Here is a 22,886-nt window from a genome sequence, read left to right as displayed (position 1 = left end):
TCGAACAACTCATATATATCTATAAAGAGCACGAGGGGGAATAGTGTCAAGAGCTGCCTGACACTCTTCTAATAGCCCGTATAAATTATGATTTGCCTCTAATTTAGAATTACGATTTCGCCCCCACTTCAAAATTACAGTCTTGCCATCGTTATAGCTTTTAACAAATTACGATTTTACCCCAATCAAAATTATGATTTTACCCCAGTTCAAAATTACAGTCTTGCCATCGTTGTAGTTTTTGACAAATTACGATTTTATCCCAGTCAAAGTTACGATTTTCCTCTTAGTTAAAAATAACAATCTTGCCATCGTTTTAGTTTTTTTAGCAAACCTATGGTAGTGTTTTTTTTTAATTGGTTAACTCGATGTATTTTTTATTCGCTAGCGCTCGTTCATTGATCCTGACAAATTACAGTTTTTCCTCATCCTAAAATTGCAGTATTGTCATCGTTTTAGTTTTTTTTATAACAAAACTATAGTAGTGTTTTGTTTTAACTAGTCGAGAAAAATTTGGCCTAGCTCCGACATAAAACTAGTTTTATTAGGGTTGTAAACGAACCGAACGAACACGAACAAGGCTATGTTCGTGTTCGTTCGTTAAGGAAATTTGGATGTTCGTGAACTGTTCGCGAACACATGACGAATGGAAGTTCATGTTCGTGTTTGTTCGTTAAGGATTTTTGGTTGTTCGCGAACAGTTCACACAAACCACGAACGCAAATGAACACAAATGAACTTTAATTTTTGAAAATTAAAAAAGACATTGTTAATCTTAAACATTGTACACAACGAAAGTAGTTAAATATAACCATTTAAAGATTGAAGGGATGGATAATATTGGGTTCAATCGATTGGAGATAAGCAGAATGAAGGAGCGTGATATCAAAAGAGGGAGAGGGCCAGAGAGAGGGAAATAATACATATGGGGGAAAGTAAAAAATTAATAAAACGTTAAAAACTTTTAGAAAAATAAACATAAAAAACCGAATACGAACGAACACGAACGAACATAAATGAAATATTACCGAACGTTCACGAACGCAGTCGAACGAACGAGACCTTTGTTCGTGTTCGTTTGTTAAGCTTATCGAATGCAATTTTTTGTTCGTGTTCGTTCGTTAAGCTTATCGAACGAACATAAACGAACTTCCCGCCGAACGGTTCACGAACTGTTCGCTGAACGTTCGGTTCGTTTACAGCCCTAAGTTTTATTTATGTTCGATGATAATTCTAATCGAATTAAAAAACATTAACTAATATAAAATTTATATTTTTATTAGATGGAACAATCCGGTTCGAGTACTGGTAACGGTATGGGTACGGGCATGAATACGAATATGGATATGACTGGTATGGGTACGGGTACGGGTATGAATACGGATATGAATACGGATACGAATAATGTGTCCATAGACGGGACAGGTGCCCAAAGTGCCCATACAGTAGACTTCGATCTCAACAAAACCCCACCCCCTTCTCCTCCTCCAGAACAACCACCACCCGCAGCCGGTAATGACGACGGCGCTACGGCGGATCACCGGTGTGCTTCGTGCAGTCAGACGCAAGGTGAGATGGTGGAGTGTTCTCTCTGCATAAAACTCTTCCATGTAGACTGTTTACAACAAGAAGCCACTGATTCACAAAACAACTTCAATTGCGCCAACTGTTCGACGAAATGCCGCAGAGCAAAGAGGCTGCGCCGATCTTCCTCCGCCGCTAGCGGCGGTGACAGTTTAGGGCTTATGGATATGAATGCGTCTCCACCGCGTGAGGTTGACGATGATGTCATGGAGGTTTGTGCAAATCAGGAATTGGTGGAGATTAACGGTGGATTCAAGTATGATCTTTCATCCTTTTTTGATAATGTTCGTTTGGATGATGCGTGTGCTTGATTTTGTTAGGTGTTTGTTTGATTTTACTGTTTTAGTGTGGTTTGTTAACAATGCTTGTTTGTGTTTGTTGATGCTTTGGTTATGTGATTAAACTGTTTTAGGTTTTTTGATCTTTGCATTTACATTTGCATTTGCATTTGCATTTGTTGAAGTTTCAAGGCTTAGTTTGTGCTTGTGAATGATTCATAATTGGGTTATTAAATTTTATCACCCCTAACTATTGGCTATTGGCCGCTGCCACCCCTAACTATCACTTTGACGCCCGCCACCCCGAACTTAACACTTACTGTGTTCTGTCACCAAGTCGTTAACTGATTACTAACTTTGGATCTCGTTACTATACTTTTGGGGTGTCCTAAGATCCCTAAAACCTTCCTAATATCCCTATGACACCCTCAAAAGTATAGTAAATGGATAAAAAGTTAGTGGTTAGTTAACGACTTGGTGACAGAACACACTAGGTGTTAAGTTGGGGGTGACGGGTGTCAAAGTGATATTTGAGGGTGGTAGCTGCCAATAGCCAATAGTTAGGGGTGATAAAATCTAATAACCCTTCATAATTTGATATGCAAACATATTTGTTGATGAATATGGTGATCATTTTAGGCATTTTAAAAAGGTTAAAGGTTTGTGATATTTCCTTGAATCTAAGCATGTATCCTTGTTCATAAATGTTTGCCGTTGTTATATACTTATGTAGTGGCTTTTAGATATCTCAAGGGGTGTTTGGATTGTGTTAAAACCAAGTAATAATAGAGTCTTCGGGGAAGAAAAACTGGTTATAAATACTAATCTATGATCATTTAATGTCAAAAACTTCCGTTTTGCTCCCTGTGGTTTGGTCATTTTAACGGTTTTGCTCCAATAGTTTAAAAATAGCCATTTTCCTACCTGATCTTTCGAGTTTGTCGCCAGTTTGCTCCCTAATCTTTCGAGTTTGTCGCTAGTTTCCTCCCTGATGGAGTTAGAGGCTGGGAGCAAAATGAAGATAAGTTAGAAAAATCAGGGAGGAAAATGGCTATTTTTAAACTATTGGAGCAAAACCGTTAAAATGACCAAACCACAGGGAGCAAAACGGAAGTTTACTCTAATATGATTTTGGAGACTAGAGAGGATTTCTAGTAAACTAGATTGAGTATTGAGAGAAAGTGTAAAGCTATATATTATCTTTAACTTTAAGCACTTGATATGATTAGTTAATTATAGTTTTGTTAAGAATTGTGGAGGCTTTTCGGCCGTGTGGGTATGACCGGTTGCCATATAGCTGATTCCTTGTTTGGAAAACAAATGAGCAATTAGGCAAGCTACCTAATTTATGTTTATGTTTTCTTAATTTATTGCCAAAGTTAAACGTTTCTTATTCCCAACGTATCTTGTTATTGTAGTTAGATGATAGGGCCTTTGTAATTCTGTGTTTGAGAACTGAATAATAGAAATACCTGCTAGTTGCACCCGTGGTCGTAGGTTAGCTTAGACCGAACCACATAAAAAACCGGCGTTCTGTTTTTTCCTTCTAGACAGCCGTTATACCTAACAAGTGGTATCAGAGTTTAGGCTCAGTTTGTTCCTGGTTGTCGGTTCCCAGTTTCGGGTTTGGTTTATTAGGTAGGTTATCATGGCAAAAGAAGGAAGAGCGAAAATTGATAAGAACACTCAAGATCAGAGGATTAGGAGATCCAATACATATCATTGGGTCAGAAGATTCGACAGAGATAAGAGGGTCAGGATATCCAGTAATGATCACTTGGTCAAGAGGTCGAGGTCCACAATGCGTCAGAAGAACCAACTAACTTAGGCAATCCATAAGAGTCCGGTTTTGTGAGTCTTGTGTGCAAAAGAGGGTTACGTTTGCAAAGGATATATCCAAAGCTAGTTTACAGACTAAAAAGAACGAAGAATATTGGGAGGTTCAGAAAAGCCAATCAAGGATAGAGATGGAAGTTCAGGAGGGTTTTGCAATAGTGGGGGCACAATGGTAAAAGGGCTTTAGTTCAGCTCCAGGTCCACAATGCGTCAGAAGAACCAAACCGTCAGAGAAAGTCTCTTCAGTTGATTACTTACTTGTAATGGAGATTGTAGATTCCCGATATGTCTTGGGTGCTAGTAGAGAAAGAAAGGGAAAAAGGGTTACTCGCAGTAAAGGTCGCGACGGATGAGTTAGAAGCTCGACGTAGCTTCAACGAGCCTTCAGGTTTACCAATGAGAAGACCGGTGCAACTAGTAGCAAGGAAGATTACAAAAAGACAAGTCAAGACAGAGGGCAACTTGAAGATTGTCAAAGCCTTCACGTGGGAGATTGTTAGGAACTATGGAGGCTTTTTGGCCAAGCTAGGGCCACGGACCCTAGCTCAAATCATGTGGGCTACGTATGGCAAGTTGCCGTATAGCAGATTCCTTGTTTAAGAAGAAAAAGAGGAATCAGGCTGCCTAATTTACGATTGCCAAAATTAAACGTCTCTTATTCCCAAAGTTTTGTAACCCCGAACTAGTGCTATGTTGTCAAAAGCGCGCGAGGCGCACTAAATGCGTTGCGACCGGTGATGAGGCGCAATTTCAGGCCAATTTCCGGTTAAAAGTTGCCTAGAAACCCCTAAAACATCCTAAATGAGCCGTCAACAAGTTCTAAACAACCCTAAACCATCATTGAGTAGCCCTAAACAAGCCTAAACCATCTCAAAAACCCCTAAAAAGTTATTTTATACTATGCACCTTATTTAAAAAAGCCCTCATTTTAAGTGCATAGGCTCCAGGTTCAGCCTATGCGTCTAGGCGCTTTGACAACATAGATCTAGTGATCATAAATAGATGATTGGCCTTTGTAATTCCGTGCTATGCAGTTAATATCGGTGATATATCGGTCCCTTAGTAAAATATCGGTCAAAATATCGGTACTGATATTATCGGCGATATTGACCGATATAACCGATATATCACCGATATAACCGATATATCACCGATATAACCGATATATCACCGATATTTGACAGATATAACCGATATATCGCTGAATTATTGGTGTTAAATTGCTATATATAAATTCTGCATTATATTAAAATTACCGATATCCCACCGATGTCTCACCGAGATAACCTATATTTCAAATATCGGTCCTTGACCGATATCCGATATTTTACCGCATTAACTGTATAGATTCCGTGTGTGAGAACTGATTAATAGAAATGCCCGCTAGTTACACATGTGGTCGTATGTCATATTTAGACCGAACCACGTAAATACTTGTGTTCTGTTTTCTTTTCTTTTCTTTAAGACAGCCGTGATGCCCAACAAATTTGTCAAATGGCAATGATCAATATGAAAGCGTGCATCGAAACACCCCCTTAGATGTATAGCGTCTAATCGTCTATAAATGTAAGTACATATTAAGATCTAGTTCTCCCTTCCGTGGTAGAAATAATATGGAATTTAATACAAAAGTATTCATTCTAATTTTGCAAAACGTTGACGCGAACACAAAATGGATTATCGGATTATACATTTTTGAGCATGGATTCTTGTTCTTGTGTTGACCAAAAAAATTGAGTTTGTGATGTGCTTACAACTTATCGGAAGCTATATAGGAAAATGCATATGATACCGAATCCATGGGAATAATCAAATGGCTCAAGAACAACAATATGGTGTTAGTTGAATAACTCGAACCGAAAGCTTCGGTCGACAAGCTTGAAAAGCTTACGATACTCTTTAATAATTCATCACAAAACTAACTCTCTAAACAATCAACCTAGAGCCCTATTTATAGATAAACATTTCTAAATTCAAATAAGAAGATATGAATTCAAATCTTCAACTTGTTTTCCACTCCAATCCTCCTCCACGCGGGTAGCCAATCGGGTCGGATTCAATCGAATCGGATGCTCCCGCATCACCATATTAGATGCCATTTTTATTTTGAACCACACTTAGGGAAGTGGTTGGTTGGCAAAATAAATATAATGTTTGTTATGTGTCCCTATGCACAAGTGGCGATAGTCTCCTTACCATCTTTAAGGTGTACAAGCATGGTCATTAATTCATTAAATTCAACAATGTTGATGATCAACTTATGGAATCACTTCGAGGTGTAGTGGTTGTAATGGAATGAAGCTAGACTTATTGTTTCTTCATTTAGCTTTGGGTTTTTTGTGATAGATCAAGCTACATATTTGGCAAGTGACAAGATTAGATTTCAATTCGAAACAAGATCATTCAATGTCTAGTATGGAAATATCATGGAACCTTTTGGTCTATGAATCTAGTTGTATTTCGTTACAACATATGTATATGTAATCAAATATGTGGTACGGTACCATATTCTCATACAAACATTGAAGACAACAAATTTACTCTTTATTGGTTTATCTGTTAAAGTTCCGACTTTATCTTCTTACAATGTAAGGCTCAAATCGTTGTCTTGTGTCTTAAAGATTTACCTTAGGAATTTGTTACTAAATAGATTATCTTTCGGTGCACGTTTGGCCATTAGACTTGTAAAAGGTTCTTCTGTTGACAAATTGTGTAACGCTCACAAACTTTGAACGAGCAAGTCAACGATGCATATAATTTCCCTTAAGGGAAAATGTTAGTGGTAAGGCAAACAAATGTTTTGGATTAGAGTAAAAAGCGTGATATGTGGAGTAAACGGGTGTGTTGAAGAAGATATTTAAAGGATGGCAAGATAGCATAAAGAAATGTTTTAGTTGCATAAGACTTTACCATAAATCACCTTTCACTTATCATTAAGTATAAAGGATTTCTTGAAAATACTTTATACTTAATGATAGATGTTTTAAGTCCCTTCTTTCATGGTGATTATATAAAGGATTTCTTGAAAATACTTTAAGAAATAAATAGGAATTTACTAGTATCAATGTTGTTCGGATAATACATGTGATTATACAAAATGGTAAAGCTTAACTAGGGCTAACACTATGTCATACCTACTCGATTCTCAATTCGATCTCGTCCAAACTCATTTTTTTTACTTTGATTCAACGACGTCCTTTAGGTAAGGAGTTAGGCTTGAAGTCTTGAACTTCATTTAAATTCTATTTAAATTCTGAGGGAGGAAGGGGCACTCAAGGGTAGTTACCCTAGCCCTAACCAACCAACACCCGCCATGTCAATTTGACTCAAAGTACCCATTAGCTATTAAACATTGGCTTCACCTACCCATGCCATAAACTGTATTATTATTATTATTATTATTATTATTATTATTATTATTATAAAAAAAGTCAAATGCCCCAACCAATCAAAACCCACCAACCAATCCCAAGGTCAAAACACCTCAACCCTTGCACTAGTAATCCTACTAGCTTAATCAACCCGCCTTGTCTACCCTTGGGGGTGGCGACGGTGTTATGGCACTAGTTCGAACCCTGGGAGGCCTACCCGTGGAGTACCCCGACGTAACTAAAGTGCTATACTGTCCCGTGCTCGGTTTTAGACCGTATTGCCTTGGTGTGCCTCACGCTTTATAAAACCGAGGGCTTGAATCACTATCCCATTCTCTATTCGGTTTAGGTCAAATCGTTACCAAGACGTAACTAAAGTGCTATACTATCCCGTGCTCGGTTAAAAAATTCTAACATTTTCGGTTCCGGTTGAAAGATGGGTGAAGTTATGCTTGGGATCCATATCTTACCCAATCCGCTTTTTAAGATTTTTCATTAGTTGAGCATTCATCATTTGATATACTTTCCTAGTAAATTCATTTAGGCTACCTTGTAGGGGTATCTCACAATCTTTGTTTTTTCATATAATTAGATGGATAAGATAGATGGATAAGAGGTGAAAACACATTTAAGTATTATATTGTAGAAGATTTTATATAATTGAAAGTCTTCCATTTACAACAATGTGCTAATATAACCTTCAAGGGGGTGGCATAGTGGTAAGTGCCCAAGTCCCTCTTGAAGAGGTTTTAGGTTCGAATCCGGTTTCCACTATTTTTTTTTGCCTTTAACCACCTTGAAGGGCACTTGCCCCGCGCAATCTACGTTTTACCTAATGGTTTAGACGTTCTAGTATGTATGAATCAATAAGGCAATAACCAAACTATTTATGAGGTACGATCATGGTTGTAAAAATCGTGCCTAGCCTCTGATTAATCGCCGGCTAGTCGCTAATCAGAGGTTCACCTAGGAATTTTCATCTAATCGGCACATTAATCGTTAGGCGGTCAACGACGGTCCTAATCGACCAAAAATTGGCGGCAGCCCAACGATTCCAGTCAAACCCTGGAAATTACGGTGATTAATCGTGCCTACTTAAAAAATGGGCCGAGGAGGGGTTAAAACCTTTCTACCTAAAAAAATTACATACAAAAAATGCTCGCGCACGCGTGTGTACGTAAAACTACAAACCACTTAAAAATCCGAACTCGATTAATCTCTAGTCGGTGCCTCACTGTCTGACTAACTCCTAGCGATTCTTACAACGGTGGTTACATTTGACCGAATAATCAAAATATATGCATACATTGCTCTTGGTATCTTTGACCACAATAGTATCACATGCACGCAAGATGGAGGTAGTAGAGATGAGGATGCTTAGGAGGACGTGTGGCACACAACGCTAGACTGGATAGGGAACAGTTAGGGGTGGCTAGGATACCGAATAAGATTAAGGAGTGGAGATTGAGATGGTTTGGGCTTGTGAAGAGGAGGCAAACGACAACTCCGGTTAGAGCAGTGGAAACCCTAATTGTGGAGGGGAGATTGGGAGAAGAAGTACGTGGTCCAAGATAAGAGTTCGTGGTGACGTAGGATTAAGGTTAAAGACTTAAAGACTCTTAGGGGAGGGTAGAGATGTGTCATAGCTTTGTATTAAGGGCTTAGATTTTCCTACACTTTAGGTAGACTGCATGTGGTTGACTCTTTGTATTTACGTCTAGATGTTTTTCTATGATATATCTTTTTCTTGTTCACTATGTCCCTATGCAGTTAATGCGGTAAAAAATCGGATATCGGTTAAGGACTGATATTTGAGATATAGGTTATTGATATTGGTAATTATAAAATCATGCAATAACACTACCAATTAAATATACTCTCCTACCATTAACAAATTAACCTTTTGCAACTTGCAAAACACTAACAATTGTAGCAAGTAGGAATTCACTAAGACTTAAAACACTAACATTTAACACTAACAATTAACAATTATGGCTTAAAACACTAATAGTAGCAATAAGAAGAAAGACGAATGGTAGAACTAAGAAGAAAGGTACTGGTATCAGGAAAATCACTGATGTATTAGTCAAATATCGGTCAAGGGTAGGGATCCTGTACATTAATCCAGAAGTGTGAGAAGTATATTATAACACTATATATAACACCATATAAACATCGTATAACACTATGTAACACTACATAACAATATATAACAAATATAACACTATACATCTATATAGACATGCTATCAGACAAAATATAGTGCTATATTTGTTATATAGTGTTATATAGTGTTACATAGTGTTACATAGTGTTATACGGTGTTTATATGATGTTATATAGTGTTATATATAGTGTTATAATACACTTCTCACACTTTTGGATTAATGTACAGGATCCTCTACCTATCGGTCAATATAGCCGATATTATTGGTACCGATATTTTGCACGGATATTTTACCACGGGACCTATAACAGATATATATCTATATGTCGGTGATATCGGCGATATTAACTGCATAGCTATGTACCTATCCATCACGTCTTTGGTTATTGGTGGCGTTTGTTTCTATATTTTTAGTTATGCGTGTTTGTCTGCTATTTGTTTTAGAATCGAGGGTCTCTCTGGAAGCAACCTCTCTATTCTCAGGGATAGAGGCAAGGTTTGCCTACACAAATAGTTCCATTGTGACGCGTCTGATTTATATAGAAACTTCACATTTCGCTGGTTTTAGAAATAAATTAAATGCTACTCGTTGCATTGGATTATTAGAATTGTTCAGTAAGTTTCTATATAAAAATTCTAACTTACCATTTCTTTTTCTTTGTAGAATGCAGGATACATTTGGTAACCTCTTAGCTCAATATACCTTAACTTCTCCAAACACTCGTACAAATATGCAAAACACACAGTCGAATCTCGATATTGAAACACAAAACGCTCACTTAGCATATTTACAAGCGTTGAAAGACTACATATCTAAGAAAAGAGGCGTATTAGGAGATGGTTGGCGTGTTGAATTTAAGTCTTCTGAAAGTACGAGCAAAACTTCTCCGGTTTATTGTGCTCCAGATGGAAGTAAATTTGATTCGATGCGAAAAGTTGCTCGTTATCTTGGTTTGTTATCGGAATCCTTTTTATTTGAAACAAAAGGTAATGATAGCAGCAGTGGGTTACTGCAAAATGGCTCACGTCGTACTATAAGTATTGGTAATTCTTCAAGGTCAATGAGCGGGATCTGTAATGGTGGAAATGCATTTGAAGTAGACCCCGTGCAGAATGGTAACCGCGGGTCAGAGTTGCTTCTTGTAAGTTTGTTAATCTGCTCTTATTAGGCCTGTAAACGAACCGGACATTCATGAACTTGTTCGGCAGGAAGTTCGTTTATGTTCATGAATGTCCGTTTATGTTCGTTCATTTATGTTTATTAATGTTCGTTTATTTCCATTCGTTTATGCTTGTTAGTTTATGTTCATTTAATTTTAATAGATACATAGGTATATTTGTAAAAATATAAACATAAAAGTCGCTATCTAACTACTTATATCAATATAACCGATTAATAATCGGGCTTTCTAGTATAGAAAAGGGTTTTCCGACGAAACTTATCGTAATCCATAATTCATTAAAAATTTACTTTATGTCCGTTTATGCTTGGTCATTTATGTTTGTTTATGTTTGTTCAGTTATGTTTATTTTGTTAAATTATGTTAGTTTAAGTTTGTTTGTTTATGTTCATTTACGTTCGTGAACTGTTCATTTAGTTTTTAAACGAACGACCATAAAGGTAAAGAACATGCCCTTTTTCTTAATGAACGAACACGAACAGAAAAATGTGTTTGTATATATGTTCATGTTCGGTTAAAGTTAAATGAACAAACACCCGTTCGGTTTCTCCGGTAATAGGTGAAAAATATGCAATTTTAAATGCCGGTCAAAATGTGAAAAAAACTTGTATTTGTTAGCCTCGTACACCGCTTTAATACACCGGTCAAAATGGGTCAAGAGTCTTTTCTTGAGATGCAACTTGCATACTTTCACCATTGGTCCATTTTGGTAATTACAAGTTTTTTGATGGGCTATTTTGGTAATTTTAACTGGTTGAACAAGGTTAATTTGTCGATGTGACATCTGTATATTGGGCAAATGAACAAAATGGTTTCACCTTTGGTCCCTATTGTAAAGTACAACTTTTTTTTTTTTCAATCTGTTTTGTTAGTTACAAGTTTTTTAAACTGGCTATTTTGGTATAAGTTATAACCAGTTGAACAAAGTTAAACGGCTGATGTAGTTTTTTAATAACTTTTTTCGACCCGTTTTGATAATTAAATTGACTTTTATGATTATATTGTTAAATTTGTCACAGGATGGTTTTCCAATTCAGTTCGAAGACTTCTTCATTACATCAATTGGAAAAATCGACCCACAACCTTCATTTCACAACACTTCCCAAATCTGGCCCGTTGGGTACAAATCTATGTGGCATGATAAGCTTACAGGGTCCATTTTCGTATGTACTGTTTCAAAAAATGACGATTGTGCCCCAACGTTCAAAGTAACCCGGTACCCCTGCGCAAAGCAATCAATCCCAAACGCTTCAACCATAATCTACAAACCAAAATGCGGGCCCTCTGATCTAGTTCCACCAACCTCTTTGACTACAGAAAGTCAACACATGACTTCTAATAACTCTGTTGATTTAATTGGTGAAATTTCAGTTGAGGGGAGGTCACCATCATCCGCGTGGCAATTGGTCATCGAAACTTTATTATTTGCATGCCGCCAATCGTTTCGTGATTTAAACTTTTTAAGTTTTTGCTGTAACCACAGCGTTGAAAGTCTAAGTCAACATTCTTATGGTTCATATGGTAGTGACTCGTTGGACAAATTTCGGTGTTTGGCTGGTGAAACTAACAGCATCCCGAGGTTAATACTCACTGTTGACCAGTTTGACTTTTCTTGTACGGTGCTGAGGAGATGGTTGCAACCGAATAGATTCGGTCTAGATGCAGAGTTTGTTCAAGAACTCATAGAACAGCTACCGGAAGCTTCTTCTTGTTCCGGATATAAATCTTTGGATGCCAGGTGTCAAAACTCAATTGCTCATACTGTTGGAAGCGGGTCTTTTATGGTTTTAAGGAAACATCGTTCACTGCCAGCAGTTTCAGATAGTATAAGAGAAAACGATAATAGACCGGGCCCACCAGGCAATAAAATCGCCTCAGACCTTCCTCCTAGTTTAATCGGGAATGCTCTCCAGGTATCGTATTGCTTCATTGGTATTGGTCAAAATGGTTCGGGTTAACCCCAAAAGACTTCTGGTTCATAATTCTAAAGTTTTTCTTCGAAACAAATAGTTTTATTAAGTATAATCTGCAGCGGGTTCGACACATAGATAAAAATAAGCAAATCGCGAGAGTTAAAGTTATTTGATGTTTTGGTTAAGGAACTAAACATGTCATTATTAACGTTGAGGGGCTAAAGGTGTTTTTATTAAGGGACTAAACATGTCATTGTTAAAGTTGAGGGGCTAAACATATTATTAAAGTTGAGGGGCTAAACATATTATTAAAGTTGAGGGGCTAAAGCTGTTTATTATTAAAGTTGAGGGGCTAAAGCTGTTTATTATTAAAGTTGAGGGGCTAAAGCTGTTTATTATTAAAGTTGAGGGGCTAAATTTGTTTTATGTAGTTAAGGGGCTAAACATGTCATAATTAAAGTTGAGGGGCTAAAGCTGTTTTTCATTAAAGTTGAGGGGCTAAAGTTGTTTTATATTAAAGTTGAGGGGCTAAACATGTTGTTATTAAACTTGACGGGCTAAAGCTGTTTATTATTAAATTTGAGGGGCTAAAGTTGTTTGATGTAGTTAAGGGGCTAAACATGTAATTAATCATTATTAAAGTTGAGGGGTTAAAACTGTTTTTTATTAAAGTTAATGGGCTAAAGTTGTATTTAATAAAGTTGAGGGGCTAAAGTTGTTTTAGTTAAGGGGCTAAACATGCCATTATTAAAGTTGAGGTGCTAAACATGTCACAAATAAAGTTGAGGGGCTAAAGTTGTTTATTATTAGAGGGGCTAAAGTTGTTTGATGTAATTAAGGGGCTAAACATATCATTATTAAATTTGAGGGGTTAAAGTTGTTTATTATTAAAGTTGAGGAGCTAAAGTTGTTTTAGTTAAGGGTTAAACATGTCATTACCAAAGTTGAGGGGCTAAAGTTGGTTAATGCCAAAGTTGAGGGGCCAAAGTTGGTTGACGTGACAAAATAGCATATTTATAATATATATAATGGGTCAAGTTATTCTACAAAGGCTTCTAATTGTAAGAAGTGTAAAAAGAATTTATAGAGTGACAAGTGTCCAATGACCTAAAACTAAACCCACTACATCACTACCAAAAACCTAAACACCCACCCCCACCCCACCACCACCCCACCACCCAAAAACCTAACCCCCCCCACCCAAAAACCTAAACCCCCCACCCCACCCCCACCCCACCCACCCAACCACCCCCCACCCCCCCCCCCCCCCACCCCCGGGCAAAAAAAACAAAAAAAACTATACCTCACAAAAAAAAACCTCCAAAAAACCTAAACCCCCCCCCCCCCCCCCACCCCCAAAAAAAAAAAAACCTAAAAAAAACTAAACACCCACCCCTACCCCCACCCAAAAACCTAAACCCCCCACCCCCTCGGCAAAAAAAAAAAAAAAAAAAATTCTTTCTTTTTTTTTTTTTTAGGGTGGGTGATGTGGGAGGGGGGGGGTGGGGGGTTTAGGTTTTTGGTGGTGGTGGATGTTTAAGGTTTTTTTTTTTTTTTTTTTTTTTTTTTTTTTAGTGGGGTTTTTTTGTGTAGTGGGTGTTTTTAGGTTATTGGACACTTGTCACTCTATAAATCCTTCTTACACTTCTTACAATTAGGATCCTTTGTATTTGATCCTAATCCTATAATTACAAAGGTTATATTATTAGTTTTTCTGAACATATGATTTAGGAAGTTGTATGCATTAAAAGTACACTTTAAGCGTCGAAGCAACTTTGTACGCCCCTAATGATGAAGTTTCAATTCCTTGTTCTGTTTTATTTTATTTTATTTTATTTATTTCATATTTAATTTTAGTTTTATAAATCTGTTTAGGTCTATGAGTTTTTCTTGCGTTTCCATAACGTTCTGGGGCAAGAGGCACCTCTCTCTCGACAAAAACTGGAATACGAGTTACTGAATCCATGGATTCACGGCTTAAATTACACAAATACCCTTAACACAAAATCCCATGACGAACATTTTGTTGATGCAACTAAAAGATCTGAGGGGTATGATTGTCAATCACTGTTATCAGACTTTCAAATGGCAATGGTGAAGATGTTAGTAGAAGATATGTTGTCGAAAATTGTGATTAATGATCCTTCTAATGTTATTGAGTCGAAGTCGAGAAAAGCGAGGAAGAAAAACATGGAGGTCAAGGTCAATGTTCATGGTCAAAAGTCAAAGATTGGTATATTTCCTGTTAATGAATTCACTTGGCCAGAATTAGCAAGGAGATACATTTTGGTTTTGTTGTCTATGGATGATGGTTTCGAAGATTTGGAGATTACGGGCCGTGTATTTAATGATATATTTCTTTGTTTGAGCGGTAACGGGGGCCCGCTTTGCGGTTATCTTACGGGAATGGCTGCAATCGAGGCTGATGCAGTGGTAAGATTTATCAGTATGTTTTTCATGGTTGTATATATGAGTAATTTAGACTTTAGAGGTGGCGGTTTTGACCCATTACTTATGAATGAGCTGATTTAGGTTATGGTTCACATATAGTAAACTAGCTAGTTGAAATTACACAACATGGTCTTCCTCAGATCTAGTTTATTATGGTTCACAACTTCACATATAATAAACTAGCCGACTTAGGTTATGGTTCACAAATGAGAAGAAATTCATTATAAGAAGAAAAAAAGAAGAAATTTCAACCAATAAGAATGTTTCATTTTGTTTCATTTAATATTTGTATTTAATGTTATTATAAGGGTTTAATGGTAAACTTACAGAGATCATTAATTTGTAGTCTTTCTCTTTAATAGCTATCTACATTAAATTTGTAACTTATTTTCAATATATATATATATAGGGAGGGGCTCATGCGAGAACTCCATTTATTGTGAGAACCAATGTGAACACAACCTAAAATAGCTAAAAAAACCTAACCCCCACCCCCCAAAAAAAAACCTAACTGCCCCCCCCCCCCCCCCCCCCCCCAAGCTAAAATGCTAAAAACTAAACCCCCAAAAAACCTAAAAAAATCTAAATTTTTTTTTAATATTTTTTATGCTCAAATCGCTACTTTTAGTGGCCAAAAAATAATTTTTTTTTTAATTTTTTTTTGGCTTCGAAAAGTACCGATTTTTATATAAAAAATATTAAAAAAAAAATTTTGTGTGATTTTTAGCTATTTTTAGGCATTTTTGGTTGTGTTCACATTGGTTCTCGCGGTTCTCGCAATAAGAGGTGGTTCTCGCATGATCTTCTCCCTATATATATATATATATATATATATATATATATATATATATATATATATATATATATATTCCCAAAAAAAAAAAAAATTAGAGCGTAAGATAAATTAATTAGAGGTGTGTAGGATAAAATGAAATTAAATAATTAATTAGAGAGAGAATAATTAATGTAAGGAGTTATAAACTATTTCATGTTTTACCATTATACCCTTTTCTTTTTAAATTGATTGTCTTCTCATCTGATCCTCCCCCTATATATATTATAAATGTTTGCTAACTGGAATTTATTTATGTTTTTGGTTTCTACTATCCATTCTTACCATTCGAGATAAAAAAAAAATGTTATTCTCAGGTTCTAGCAGAGGCATCAAAGAAAGTGTTTTCTTCCGTGAAGAGTAGGACTGTCGACTTTATCATAGATAAAAAAGATCTTAATATTAACAACTCTGCCATTGATAAAAAGAGAAATGATAACAAATGTCCTGAGTGGATTAAGCTTCTAGAACCCATAAGAAAGCAACCAACAAACGTGGGAGCAAAAATAAGAAACCGAGTTAAAAGATCTTTGGAAAAAGGGCCACCCGAGTGGGCCACAGAGATGTTGTTGAAGTCCATAAGCAAAGATGTCTACAAGGGTAATGCGGCAGGACCCACCAAGGTTCGTGTTTATAATTCACGTGTTTTGAAGATTTGTCGACCTTTTTAAGGAGGTGGCAGTTTTGACCTGTTTTCTTATGAATGGGTCGATTCGAGCCGTGTTTAGTTTTTGACGGGTCAAATAGGTGAATTAAAAATGAGTGTAAAGTACACAGATGGTCTCTATGGTTTACCAAAATTTTGGATTTGGTCCCTAGCTTTCCAAAAGGTACATAGATGGTCCCTGTGGTTTGCACTTTGTAACGCATTTAGTCCCCAACTTTTTTCCAAAAGCACATGGATGGTCCCTGTGGTTTGCACTTTGTAACACATTTAGTCCCTAACTTGGACATGCTAAAATCTATAGGTGTGTTGGCTGGGGACTAAATGCGTTACAAAGTGCAAACCACAGGGACCATCCACCTATTTTTGGAAAGTTGGGGACCAAGTCCAAAATTTTGATAAACCACAGGGGCTTAAAAGGGAAAGGGTCAAATAGGTTGAACGTTACCCAAAGTGTATTTTTTTTTAAGATTTAATTACTCTTTTCGTCCCTGTGGTTTGTCAAAAATCACTATTTCAATCCATTAGTTTAAAAATTGCGATTTCAGTCCCTGTGGTTTCACTTTTGTAACCATTTCAGTCCCTGTGGTTTCACTTTCGTAACCATTTCAATCCATTATTCTGTTAAGTACAAGGACTGAAATGGTTACGAGGTGGACTGAAATGGTTACGAAAGTGAAACCACAGGGACTGAAATCGCAATTTTTAAACTAATGGACTGAAATAGTGATTTTTGACAAACCATAGGGACGAAAACAGTAATTAACTCTTTTTTTTAATGCATGAAGCCTGAATTAAATAAAAAAAAAGATTATTACTGAAACAATATTACCTTTATAATCATATCTGACGCAATAATTATTTATAAATAGTTCAAAAAATTTAGACAAAAAGGGTTTTGGTCCAGCGGACTCGACCTTTCATCAAATATATAAAAATGCTTTCCTGTTTTTACTTTACAACTGATTTTAATTGCGTTTAAAACAGAAAATTGTCGTTGAGGTTCTTGAAAAAGTGAGAAAAGAAAATCCACTAACTAGAAAGAAAACAAAAGAAAGCCGTGTTATAAGGACGGTATCTGATGTGATCATGAAAAGGTGTCGAATGGTGCTACGGGATGTTGCGGCTCAAGATGGAAACAAGTTCTTTTTCAGTCTCATGGCCGAATCTTTATTGAAAACGAACGAATCTGATGATGATGGAAATCTTGAATTGATTTCAAGACCGTTAGATTTCAGGACCATTGACCTTAGATTGGATGCAGGCTCTTATAATGGTTCGCATGAGTCTTTCATTGAGGATGTTCGTGAGGTATGCCAAAAAAAAAAAAAAAAAAAAAAATTTACACATTATTATATATAACAAAATAGGGTGTCTTAGCAATAGTGGCCAAGACACAACCACCCTTTTTTAATTGTTTTTTCTTTATAAAATTTACAATAATTCCATGAACACTTTTTTAGTGCATCAAGGTTTTTTTTTTTTTTTTTTTTTTTTTTTTTTTTTTTTGTCTTTTAGTGCATAATTTGTATTTACACCCCCTGATCTTTAATAAATGTATCATACAACCTTTTAACTTTTGTAATGACATGTATAGCCCCTCAACTTAAATTAGGTTTCTTTTTTCAGCTTTAACTATTTACCCTTACACTTTATTATATGTGAGGGTGCATCCGTGCATGCTTATTTTTATGTTTGTTTTCGGTTTGTCTACGTTTGTTAGGAAACGAGCCAGTTCATAAATAATACGTTTTCACTAGGCGGTGGTATAAATTCGAGTTACTTTACGTTTCACCGCCACCGCAACGCGCGGTACGGTACCATTCTTAAACTTAAAAAAACTATTTTTTACATGCTTATTTTTAAGTACGTTTCGGTATAAATCCAAGTTGGTTTGCATTTTGACGTATATTTTTCTCGATAATGATTCAGGTCAAATATAATACGTTTTTGTGCTTATTTTTATGTCCATTTTCAGTTGGTCTACGTTTGACATAAATTTTGTTCTAAAACGAGTCGGCTCAAATATTTGACGGTATTAGTTTGAGTTACTTTAAGCTTCGTTGCTGTCGCAACACGTGGTGGGTCAAAATACTAGTTTTGAATAGATGTGGCAATTTATTTTCGTTTTGACTAAGATATGTACTGTTCTTCTGACAGGTTATGCAAAATTTGCGAATAAAATATACGAACAAATTTAAATATCTTGAGTTGATTGAGAAAATTTCAAAAAAACTAGAAGATCAGTATGAACAAGAGGTCAGTTGATATTATTCAATCATATTGGAAATTGAAATAATTCGAAATTGCCAATAATTATTTTAATATATCATTTTCATCCTCCAGGTACTCACACTGGTCAACAAAACAGTCCAATACGTGAACAACAGTCCCACCTCATCATCTGCCGAGCTAAAAACCGAGCTAAATATGATGATTGCAGAAACGATTGCAACCACAATTTCCGTTGCTCCATGGGAGGTCGGGATTTGTAAGATATGTGGAAAAGACGAAAACGACCATATTTTGCTTTTATGCGATAGATGTGATGCAGAGTATCATACGTATTGTTTAAATCCACCGCTTCAAAGAATTCCGAAATCAAGTTGGTACTGCCCTCCTTGCATTTCGTTCATTACAAGTCAAAGTCAAACTATGTCACGAGAAGACGATTTTGACTCCCTGGTATTGAGTCAACCCAGTGAGAAGAGAAGTCAAAGGGAATTTATCCGAAATGGTTTAGAGGCACTCGCGGATTTAGCAGATAGTATGGAGTCAACAGAGTACTGGGAACTAGGAGTGAAGGAGGTTAGTTTTGACTTTGAAAGTCAAACCAACGTTTTTTTGAGTACACGGATGGTCCCTATGGTTTACTCAAATTTGGTTTGGTCCCTAGCTTTCTAAAAGTACACAGGTGGTCCCTGTGGTTTGCTCTTTGTAACACATTTAGTCCCTGGCTTTTTCCAAAAGTACATGGATGGTCCCTATGGTTTGCACTTTGTAACACATTTAGTCCCTAACTTGGACATGCTAAAACCTTTAGACTTGTTGGCTGGGGACTAAAAGCGTTACAAAATGCAAACCACAGGGACCATCCATGTACTTTTGGAAAGCTAGGGACCAAATACAAGATTTTTGATAACCACAGGGACCATCCGTGTACTTTACTCATTTTTTTGTTCGCAAATTCATGCGAATATTCAGTTTCAGATAACAAAATCAATTTTCATATTGAAATATTTAATTAGTTTTGTAAAAATACTAAACGAATTAGGTGTTAAAATTGTGGAGAATTAAAATAATAATTATACGTTTGCTAAATACAAGTGTCATATTTATAGTCAAATAAACCCAATAAGGTGGCAACTTCTACCATAATTAATAATTATATTTGATGAATTATTAAAAAAACTAACTTGTAACCATTTTTTTCGGCAGAGGGTTTCTCTGTTACAGTTCTTGTCTGACGAGGCTTTAAGCTCGACAGCAGTTCGAGAATACATAAGCGCATATGAGTCCGACATCGAACGAAACTACTTGGGCCGGGACTGGGCCGGAAGACTGTACTGGACTCTTGGCGGGCCCGAAAGGCTCTTTGTATCGGGCCCACACTGTGATGGTGAAGTGTGTGTACCCTCTGATAAAGAATTTGATTCTTGGTTTTGCTATGAATCGGATACGGAAATCGAGGCGCTCATTGAATGGCTAAGAGACGACGATGCAAGAGAGAAAAAATTGAAAGAAGCGATTTTGAAGTGGCAAAAAGGTGCATTAAATGATCCCGATAGTCGAGTTCACTTGCAAGATAATTGCTTGAGGTCGTCGGTTTATAGCACCAAAGCAAGGGCAGAATTGGAAAACAAATTTGGTTTGTTTGACGTGAATATACGCCGATGTGATTGCTTGGAATTGGTGGGGTGCAATTTGCATCATTGTTTTTCGTGCCACTCGTCGTTTTTCGACGACGAGGTACATCAATGTACGAGTTTTGATAACCAGTTGACTTTGACTAACGAGCTGGTCAATTCAAGCGGGAACCCGTCGTTTTTTGTACCTGAAGATAACCTTCACGATAACAATGCTGCATTCTTGGTCAAACAGGAAGTCAAGTCAAACGAGTCACCATCTGAGGTTGACCAGTCTAACCTTGAGGGTATAACGGGAAAGAATCCCTCATTTCTCTCTGGGCCTCTAACGGGCCGGGTTTCTGAAATCATTCGGTGTCTGAAAATGATTTTATTCGATATTGAAACCACTCTTCCGAGAGAAGCTTTTCGACCTTCTAGAGTCGACCCGGATAAGTTAAGAGGCTGGCGGGCTTTTTTAAAATCGGCCCAATCAATTCATGAGGTGAGTTTTGTATTTTCCATCTTTTTATTTAAATAATCATTTACAAAGCTTTCACTTTGTATAGATAACTAGTGGGATTCCCCTGCGCTACGCGGTGGGAATTCAATTGATATCGGTTTGTTACGTATCGGCACTTGCTATAGCAAGCAAAGAGAAAAAATAAAGTCGTAAGATACCCAATTGAAAACCAAAAAACGAATATCGGTACCGCACCGTCGAGAAAAAAAATTAAACACGCCTATGTATTATTTATTTTTTAAGTTAACGAACGCAAGTTATTTGAGGAAAATCAAATAAAATGAAAGCTAACTTGGTTAAAGACATTATTTATAGTATAAGAAGGTGTGCAACTGAAATTTAAAAATATATATATTATATAATATGAGTATTGATCACTTTCCATGGTTTTTAATATTATATATATCATTTTTCTAAAGCTAACAAAGGCAGATTATAAGAGAAAATTCTAATTACTAAAAACGAAACGAGTTAAAACTGGATATTATTTAAAAGTAAAAGGGTGATATTAGAACTTAACAAAAAAAACCATGAAAAGGACACACTGGAATGAGATTTTAGTTAGGATTTAAGGTTTAGGGTTAAGAGATCTTAGTTAGGGTTCGACGAGCCGGTTCCAACGCCGCTGGAATGAGTCCAATCGGAGTTCGTTTGAGTCGGTTCCCTGCTGTTCCCCACTTTTTTAGTGTTCCCCAATGAACCTTCCCCTAAATACATATATGTATACAGGGTAATGCTAGACAAAAAACCCTAAAATTCTTAGAAAACTCTGGAAACCCAAATCTCCCCCCATTTTTACCCAACCTCCCGACATTTTTTTTTTTGAAAAAAATTACACATGTAATATACATGTTTTAGAGTGTTTTGGGCCAAAAAAAACAAAAAAGCGCCGAAGGGATTTTTTAAAAAAAATAAACAAAATTCAGTGCCTAACATGTGTTAGACAAAAATGCTGAAAGTTGCTGAAATTTTATTTTTTTTTTAAATTATCCCTTCGGCGCTTTTTTTATTTTTTTGGCCCAAAACTCTTAAAAACATGTATATTACATGTGTAATTTTTTTCAAAAAAAAAAAATGTCGGGGGTTGGGTTTTCTAGGGTTTTTTATATAGATAGGGTTTTCTATCTAGCCCTACCCTATGTATACATACATATATGCATACATAACAAAGATAGTATTTAAAAATATTACTCTTGATTGTTTTTCCAGATGGTACAGGCAGTTATCATATTCGAGGATATGATAAAAACCGAACATTTGAAGAAAGAATGGTGGCATTGGTCATCACCATCAGCCGCTGCCAAAATATCAACCATTTCATCTCTGGCGTTACACATATACGCCCTCGATGCTGCCATCAGTTACGAGAAGCCGCCACCGCCCCCACCACCGCCTCCACCTCAGCCGCCAGTGGCCTTGACAGAGCCGGTGGCAGCAGGAGATTCCGTGTCAACGGAACAAACTTCAAAAAAGTCGAACTTGAAGAACAACCTAAAGCCATGCACCTCGACATCGAAGCCGAATGATCTGGAACATCCCTTTAAGGTTTCGAAATCTGAAGAAAAACCGAAGAACAAGAAACTTAAAGTTTCACATGGTGTTGTTGTATACGGTAACGATGAACGTTTGGAGGTAGTTAGACAGGTGAACCCGAACCCCGAGCCCTGAACTGTGAACCACTGCATCCTGGTGTTGTAGGAAAAAGGGGGTGTGGTTGCGGTATATTAGTTATATGCGGATGCTCGTAGTTTTTATTTTCTTCTTTTTTTTTTAATCGCCTGTTGTAGACAGAAGCGCAAAAACGCTTGATTGTGTTTTGATCTGCTATCCAAATGGATTTTGGGATGTTTTAATTATCGGGTTTTGCTCACATGTTTGAATCTGCTATTTTCTTTTTCATTTACCGTGTTTGGTTATTACATGTTTTTATATATCTGAGTAGTTATATATGATTTTGGGTCCGGTAAATTACGCTTCTGTATAAAAATTTAAGAGTTAATTGCCAAAATCGCCCCTGAGGTTTGAGCACATTTGCCATTTTCGTCCAAAATGACACTTTTGTACCATTTTGCCCCCCACGTTTGTAACTTTTTGACATTTTCATCCAAACCACTAACTTAGTTTATTTTTTCTGTTAAGTTGAAGGATATTTGGATGAAAATGGCAAATATAAACCACAAGGACGAAAATGGCAAATGTGCTCAAACTCTTTTTAATTTCTTTTATTTAATTTCTTTTTTA

General features: G+C 36.5%; 1 protein-coding gene across 1 annotated transcript; it reads left to right on the top strand.

Moving 5' to 3' along the window:
* The first annotated feature begins 1,283 nt into the window (after window positions 1-1,283).
* LOC110925435 (methyl-CpG-binding domain-containing protein 9) lies at window positions 1,284-22,527 on the top strand. The gene is made up of 10 exons (XM_022169391.1): window positions 1,284-1,840; window positions 9,901-10,378; window positions 11,437-12,330; window positions 14,206-14,763; window positions 15,931-16,236; window positions 17,265-17,588; window positions 18,438-18,536; window positions 18,624-19,085; window positions 19,716-20,627; window positions 21,855-22,527. Exons 1-10 carry the CDS (start codon window positions 1,284-1,286, stop codon window positions 22,311-22,313), a joined length of 5,049 nt encoding a protein of 1,682 aa, XP_022025083.1. The 3' UTR covers window positions 22,314-22,527.
* Window positions 22,528-22,886: the final 359 nt, after the last annotated feature.

The sequence above is a fragment of the Helianthus annuus genome, chromosome 17, assembly GCF_002127325.2.
Source record: "Helianthus annuus cultivar XRQ/B chromosome 17, HanXRQr2.0-SUNRISE, whole genome shotgun sequence".
NCBI classification, from domain to species: domain Eukaryota; kingdom Viridiplantae; phylum Streptophyta; class Magnoliopsida; order Asterales; family Asteraceae; genus Helianthus; species Helianthus annuus.
This window is presented reverse-complemented; position numbering and strand designations above follow the sequence as displayed.

Bases quoted from the DNA above. Each gene is read 5' to 3' on its own strand.
- LOC110925435 (XM_022169391.1), top strand. From the start codon at position 1,284: ATGGAACAATCCGGTTCGAGTACTGGTAACGGTATGGGTACGGGCATG. The intron at 14,764-15,930 runs GTAAGATTTATC...TGTTATTCTCAG, and splicing joins CAATCGAGGCTGATGCAGTG to GTTCTAGCAGAGGCATCAAA. The intron at 19,086-19,715 runs GTTAGTTTTGAC...TTTTTTCGGCAG, and splicing joins GGGAACTAGGAGTGAAGGAG to AGGGTTTCTCTGTTACAGTT.